This window comes from Poecilia formosa, unplaced genomic scaffold, assembly GCF_000485575.1.
Source record: "Poecilia formosa unplaced genomic scaffold, Poecilia_formosa-5.1.2 Scaffold2509, whole genome shotgun sequence".
In the NCBI taxonomy this organism is placed as follows: domain Eukaryota; kingdom Metazoa; phylum Chordata; class Actinopteri; order Cyprinodontiformes; family Poeciliidae; genus Poecilia; species Poecilia formosa.
In genome coordinates this window covers 1-6,793 of record NW_006802448.1, presented here as the reverse complement: position 1 = coordinate 6,793, position 6,793 = coordinate 1, and the positions used below count along the sequence as shown (strand labels likewise).

The 6,793-nt window shown below is 39.7% G+C and overlaps 1 protein-coding gene across 1 annotated transcript; it reads right to left on the bottom strand.

The window, feature by feature from the left end:
• Positions 1–515: 515 nt before the first annotated feature.
• Positions 516–6,787, bottom strand: LOC103133284 (myosin-7-like). The gene is made up of 20 exons (XM_016667820.1): positions 6,640–6,787; positions 6,522–6,549; positions 4,941–5,046; positions 4,769–4,861; positions 4,628–4,691; positions 4,443–4,541; positions 4,245–4,348; positions 3,958–4,096; positions 3,759–3,877; positions 3,473–3,622; positions 3,202–3,372; positions 2,815–3,124; positions 2,646–2,722; positions 2,329–2,534; positions 2,128–2,251; positions 1,716–1,852; positions 1,372–1,627; positions 1,031–1,273; positions 760–936; positions 516–665 (listed from the first exon to the last, which is right to left on the bottom strand). Exons 1-20 carry the CDS (start codon positions 6,647–6,649, stop codon positions 516–518), a joined length of 2,763 nt encoding a protein of 920 aa, XP_016523306.1. The 5' UTR covers positions 6,650–6,787.
• Positions 6,788–6,793: the final 6 nt, after the last annotated feature.

Here is a 6,793-nt window from a genome sequence, read left to right as displayed (position 1 = left end):
GCTTGTTTCTTCCTGAGTGTGGCAGTAGTGGCTTCGTGGTGCAGGGTGGCCTCTTCGAGGTCTCTGCGGAGTTTCTGGAACTCGGCCTCCCTCTTCTTGTTCATCTCAATCTGGGCGGCTGTTGCTCCTCCAGCCTCCTCCAGTCTCTCACTGATCTCCTCTAACTCTCTAGCCAAATCTGCTCTCTGCTTCTCCACCTTGGCTCGAGCAGCTCGTTCTGCTTCAAGCTCTTCCTCCAGCTCTTCAATGCGGGCCTGTTGGAAGATAATTCTTATGTTTACAGACTTTATTCATTGTTTTGCCTACTTTTCAAATGCGTTATGGCCTATTGATTACTTGAAGTTCTTTCAGTTTCTTCTGAAGCTGAATGGCAATAGCTTGTTCATCCTCAATTTTGTTATTCAGTTGACTTAGTTCAAAGTCTTTCCTGTTTTGAAAAAGCAAATTTATAAATCCAGCATATTGGGTATATTTTTAGATTATTTGTTTAGATCAAATAAGTTGTTCAAATATTCTTACTTTTTGAGACGCTCTTCAAGTTGTTGCTTGTCATTCTCAACGTCCATTAGACTTTCCAGAGTCAACTTTAAGTCTCCCTCCAGCTTTCTTTTTGCTCTCTCGAGGTCCAGTCTAATCTTCTTCTCTTGCTCAAGAGATCCCTCAAGCTGACAATTATTTAAAAATTAGACAGTAATCTTTGTTATCCTAACAGATGTGTACATTAGTTGGAATTCTGACATTTGACCATTAAAGTCTCACATCATCCACTTGCTGCTCCAGCTTTGCCTTGGCCTTGGTCAGAGTGTTGACTTTGTCTTCCTCACTCTGCAGGTCATCCAGGGTTTGTTGATGAGCTTCCTGTAAAGCTTTTTTCTCCTTTGTGAGTTTGGCAATGATTTCATCCAAAGCAGCCATCTCTTCAACAAGATTTTTTACCTGTAAATTAAGCAAATAAGAAAATTAAAACTTGGATTATTCACTAAATAGTTCCCGTTTGTTTTAACTATAATACAAAGTCACAATTCCGGACCTTGTTCTCAGTAGCATGCTTCTCTTTCTCCACTTTTGCTAGAGTTAGCTCCAAGTCATCAATATCCTTCTTTAACTCAGAGCATTCATCCTCCAGCTTCCTCTTCTTAGCTGTCAATTCAGCATTTATTTCCTCTTCGTCCTCCAGTCTCTCAGAAAGCTCTTTGGCTTTTGCTTCCATTTGAATTTTGTGTTTGATCAGCCCCTCACACCTCTCCTCTGCATCAGCAAGATTATCTTGCTCCTAAATGGTCATTATATTTATAAAATTGTTTGAGCAGCAATAGTCAATACAAATATGTTTTGTCTTATTGTGAATACACGTGATGCTGGGAGACTTACAGCTTGGACCTGGAGCTGCAGGTCATTTTTCTCCTGAAGAAGAGAGACAGTTTTCTCCTCCAGCTCTTTTCTGCGAGCTTCAGATTTTGCATAGGCCTCTTTCAGTTTCAGGAATTCTTCCTTCATGTTGGCCATCTCCTTTTCTGCTTCAGCAGATCTCAGGAGAGGTTTGATCTTGAAGTACAACTTCATCCAGGGCCAATTCTTGACCCCCATGAAGGCGCGGATGTTCCACTGGATTACGAGTAGCGAATCCCTGTAAAAAATGAATTCCTGTTGTTATAGTAATTTTAAAGTTGTGAAGTTCTTGTATTTTATGTTATTTTAAAGGTCTCAGTCCATACCTTCTTTCGACAATCTTCTGGAATTCAACTCTTGCAAGTAAACCTCTAGATCTCGCCTGGATTCCAGTGATAATGAGTGACAAGCGATCGTCCCTCATCTCCTCCAGTTGACCAAGAAGACCAGCTTTAAAGAACACCTTTAAGGACATGGAAGAAGATGTAAATATGTACTATTTATTAAGATACCTGTACAATGTATTTGTAACCTTCGAGAGACAACTCTGTCTTGCAACAACCTTTTTAGTTATGAAATTGTTAATCGAATACGTCCCAAAATTGGAATAGACTTAGAGTGTCATCTTAAACTTCAACTACTAATATATATGGAATCACTACAAATCATTTCCTGCAGTCTATTGAATGGTAAATACAACTTTTGGTCTGTAGTTCTGACTTTTAGTGTTTTATTTACCTTAGTGTGCCCAAACTTGTACTGGTTATGGTCAATATCAAGAGATCCGAGAAGTTTTTCGGCTCCCTTCCTGCTGTCAATAAACTGTCCCTCAGGGATGGCAGCAGGATTCAAGATACGATATCTGGGAAATCATATATTTAACTGGACATTGTAGAGTAAGGCTTGTGGGACGTACTAAGTTACATAGTAAGGTAATACCTCTGCTTGAAGTCCCCATAGAGGATCCTGTTGGGGAAGCCTTTCCTGCAGATCCTGATGCCTTCCAGCACACCATTACAGCGCAGCTGGTGCATCACCAGAGGGTTCTCCATAGCCCCAGGAGTCTTGGTCTCGTTGGGGATGATGCAGCGTACAAAGTGGGGGTGGGTAGACCTCAGGTTGGTCATCAACTTATTCAGGTTCTCCTGTGCATGACATTAAATACAATGCTGAACATTTAGTCTGTGTTAACATCAAAATATCTGAATTACTGAGTGGAAATCAGTTTTGACTCTCAGATATTTGACTTTACTTACCCTGTGAAGGGCAGATACAGTTTGAAAGGATGATCCCTTCTTCTTGCCTCCTCCTTTGCCCCCTTTTCCACTTTCAGCTATTTAGCATTACAAAAGTCTATATATTAGACAAACACAGACAAACAGAAATAACTTTTTCAATCTTAGTTCTGAAAGAAAGTCCCTTTACCTGAATCGGCTCCTGCATAATTTGCAAAGAGAGTACCAAGCAGTTTGAGTGTAGACTTCTGGTACAGCCCAACAACGGTCTCATTCAGAGGATCCTTGTTCTTCACCAGCCAGTTGTTGATATTATAATCAACAGTTCCAGCATAGTGGACCAGGGCAAAATGGGCCTCTGGTTTGCCTTTAACAATCCTGGGTTTCTGGAAGTTGCTCGATTTTCCCAGATGATTGTCATAAAGCTTAGCTTTAAATGTAGCATCAGAGGCTTTGGGAAACATGCACTCCTCTTCGAGGATGGACATGATACCCATGGGCTGAAAGGGTAATGAAAGTGGTTTGAAACACAAATGACCTTTTACTTTCTCCGTATATTTAATGTTCTGATTCTCACCTTTTCAATCAGGTCAATACAGGCCTGCAGATCCATACCAAAGTCAATGAAAGTCCATTCAATCCCCTCCTTCTTGTACTCTTCCTGCTCCAGCACAAACATGTGGTGGTTGAAAAACTGTTGCAGTTTTTCGTTGGTGAAGTTGATGCACAGCTGCTCGAATGTATTGAACTGGAAGTTGACAACAATATTTTTTAGTACTCATCCTTCTTACCAGCATTGCTTTCCAGGTGTTGCACATATAGTAAAATTATGAGTAGATGAGTCTCACATCAAAGATCTCAAATCCAGCAATGTCCAGCACTCCAATGAAGTACTGGCGAGGCTGCCTGGTGTCGAGTGAGTGGTTGATTCTCACCACCATCCACAGGAACATCTTCTCATACACTGCCTTAGCCAGAGCTCCAACCGCATAATACACCTAAAAATAAAGAAATATAAACTTTAAAAAAAAACAGTAATGTTCATATTCCAGTGTGCGTGGTCTATGCATAATGTGTGACGAGTCTCCATGTAAATAATAGAAGGTGATTTAGCTGGCTGTGTTTAATCCCTACCTGTTGAACATTTTGTCCCTTGGTGACCCACTCATTCCCTACTTTGACTCTGGGGTGACAGAGACCTTTGATGAGGTCAGCAGAGTTCAGGCCCATCAGGTAAGCTGATTTGTCAGCATCTAAAATTAAAAACATGAATTATAGATTAATTAACATAATTTTCCTAACAAGTTTCCAAGTTATAGAACTCCTCTCTCACCTTCAGTGCCATCTGCCTCGGCCTGCTCTTCACGCTGCTTGTTCTTGAACTTCATGTTACCAAAGTGCATAATGGCACCAGTCAGTTTGTAAATGCCGTTCTTCTCCTCTTGAGTGAAGCCCAATACATCAAAGGCCTCCTGTATAAAAGAAAATGTTTTTTTACCTATGGGATTAAGTATTTGCTGGATCATATAAACCATATATAATACCTGCTCTAAAATGAAGTTATAGTACAATATTATGTATCAAATATTCTAATTACTCTGTAAAGTAACTCCTACTCACATCAGTTGCGAGCAGCTCTTCTGCATCATTGATGGAGGCTACCGTCGTCTCTCCTTGGGAGATGAAGGCGTAGTCATAGGGGTTGTTTGTAATGAGGAGCATTTCTGTAAAGTAAGCCAAAAAAATGACTTATAAGTACATTATGCAATGATGCGAAATCAATTTGTACTGATTTGAAAATGTGATGTTTTTATATACCAAGCAGCTCAGGCTTCTTCTGAGACAGAATTTGATAGAAGATGTGGTAATCTCTCTCAGCCTTAAGCTGAAAGGTTACTCTGGACTTCTCTAGCAGATCTGTAAAGGGATTTGCATCATGCAGGTAGAATGACAGTCATTTTGGATGTAAAAGCAAACTTAAATAAAAAGAAGGCACCACTTACATGTCTCAATATCAGCTGAAGCCAGCTTTCCACTGGCTGCAAAATGAATACGGATAAATTTTCCCTAAAACACAAGATGAGAAGAAAAGTTATATTGTGATTTATGCAATGGGAGAAGAGTCTTTACAGAGAGGAACTTACAAATCTGGAAGAGTTATCATTTCTGATGGTTTTTGCATTCCCAAAGGCCTCTAATGCTGGGTTGCATTGGATGATTTGATCCTCCAATGTACCCTACCAAAATGAAACTTGCTGTTAAAGAAGTGCAAACGTGCGTCTAAAGGTTGACAGTCTGCAAATTCAGAAGTATCACCTTTTTCTCAGAGCCTGTGTCCTTTTTCCCACCTCCAGCTGCAATGCTGGCGAAGTACTGAATGACTCTCTTGGTGTTAACAGTTTTCCCAGCACCAGATTCTCCACTGAAGACACAAAGCAAAAGGCTTTATTAGGTGGAAAAGATGGCATCCAACGCTATAAATAATAACACAGCTTCACATCCACTATTATCAAACTAAAACGAACTAATCAATGTAATACATATGATATGGTTACTTGTAAACATGTTCTTAACCTTTTTTAAAACATTTAATCATTTCACTATCACAACCTTCTATGTATTTATCGGGATTTTGTGTGATAGACCAACAGAGAGTAGTGTATGTGAAGAGGGATAGGAAAAGAGAGGAAAATGTGAAAAGTGTACCATACATTTGTACCTTTGTTGGCAACCAACTGCATTCATTAGACACCTAATCAGTAAGTAAAGTCTGCCTCTGTATAATCAATCTCGGTATAAATATAACTGATCTGGATAAAACCTCCAAGGATTTATCACTATTGAACACTATTGAACAAACACTGTTGTGATGCATTTATGGGGGCGCTTAAAGCCGAGATCATAAAACAATCCCAGGTTTGGACATCTCACAAAGCTCTGTCCAGTCCTCTATCTAAACACTGAAAGAGCATAGCAGGGATGCAATCCTACCAAGACATGGTTGTCTATCTAAACTCACAAGCATGTTGAGAAGGGAGTTATTTAGAAGCAGCTAAGAGACCCATGGTAATTCCATGACAGCTGCAGAGATCCACAGCTCAGCTAAGAGAATTATTTGACAGGCTAGCTGGTAGTTGTGCTCTGTGCAAATCTGGTATTTATAGAAGACTGTCAAGAAGACAGAAAGCCATAAGAGGTCATGTTGGTAGTTTGCTACAAGCCATTCAGAGGACATCATAAACAGAATTATGGTACCAGCATTATGTTATGGGATCAGGATCTGAGCATCTGATCAGAGTTGGAAAGCTGGATGGAGTGAGCTACAGTTGAGCTGTTTTCAGCAAACCATACCCATGTTATTCAGTGGTCCAGTCAAAGTTCAACTGAAGTTTAATTAAGGAATTTCTGACAGGAGTTGAAAACTTATGTCTAGAGATAATCCATGCAATCTGACTGAGCATGAGCTACTTCATGCAAAAGAACGAGCAAAACGTCTGTAGCAGCTTTGCAAAAGGTGTAAAGCTGGCACAGACATATTCCAAAAGACTAGGAGCCTAAACTGTAGAGAAAGTTGGTCCTATATAATATTGGTTAATGGGAACTGCATACTCCACCTTTCTGACTTTTAGTTGTTATAAAATCTTGAAGGTCTATCATTTAAAATCCTAGTGAAATACAAAGAACATTGTGCTTTATTGTAATTAGAATGGGAAAAGTTCAGTGTTTGAATTCTTGAGGAAGGTACTGTGTTCCCTACTAAAAAAATATTTTCTGAAGATGCAGTACCAATCACATTTTTGCTGAAATAAAGGCAGAAACAAGAGCAGAAAATCTACATTTTACCAAAGTTCTGACAACATGGTATTTTTGAGGATTACAAATTAATTGTTAACATACGTGATGAGAATGGACTGATTTTCTCTGTCTGAAAAAAGAGAAGAAAGGATTACTGAAGGGCTTACTCTTTTTTACCTTAACTCAACTGACAATGTGATGTTCATTGAAAATAAATGACCTGTCAGCATGTACTGGTAGGCATTGTCAGAGATGGAGAAGATGTGAGGAGGAGCTTCGCTCCTCTTCTTTCCTCTGTAGGCAACGACCACCTCTTGGTTGTAGACTGGCAGCCACTTGTAGGGGTTGACAGTCACACAGAACAGCCCAGAGTA

Coding starts and splice junctions, on each gene's coding strand:
- LOC103133284 (XM_016667820.1), bottom strand. Junction 4,542..4,627: donor TTCAGCTGATATTGAGACAT/GTAAGTGGTGCC, acceptor ATCCCTTTACAG/ATCTGCTAGAGAAGTCCAGA. Junction 4,097..4,244: donor AAGAGCTGCTCGCAACTGAT/GTGAGTAGGAGT, acceptor TCTTTTATACAG/GAGGCCTTTGATGTATTGGG.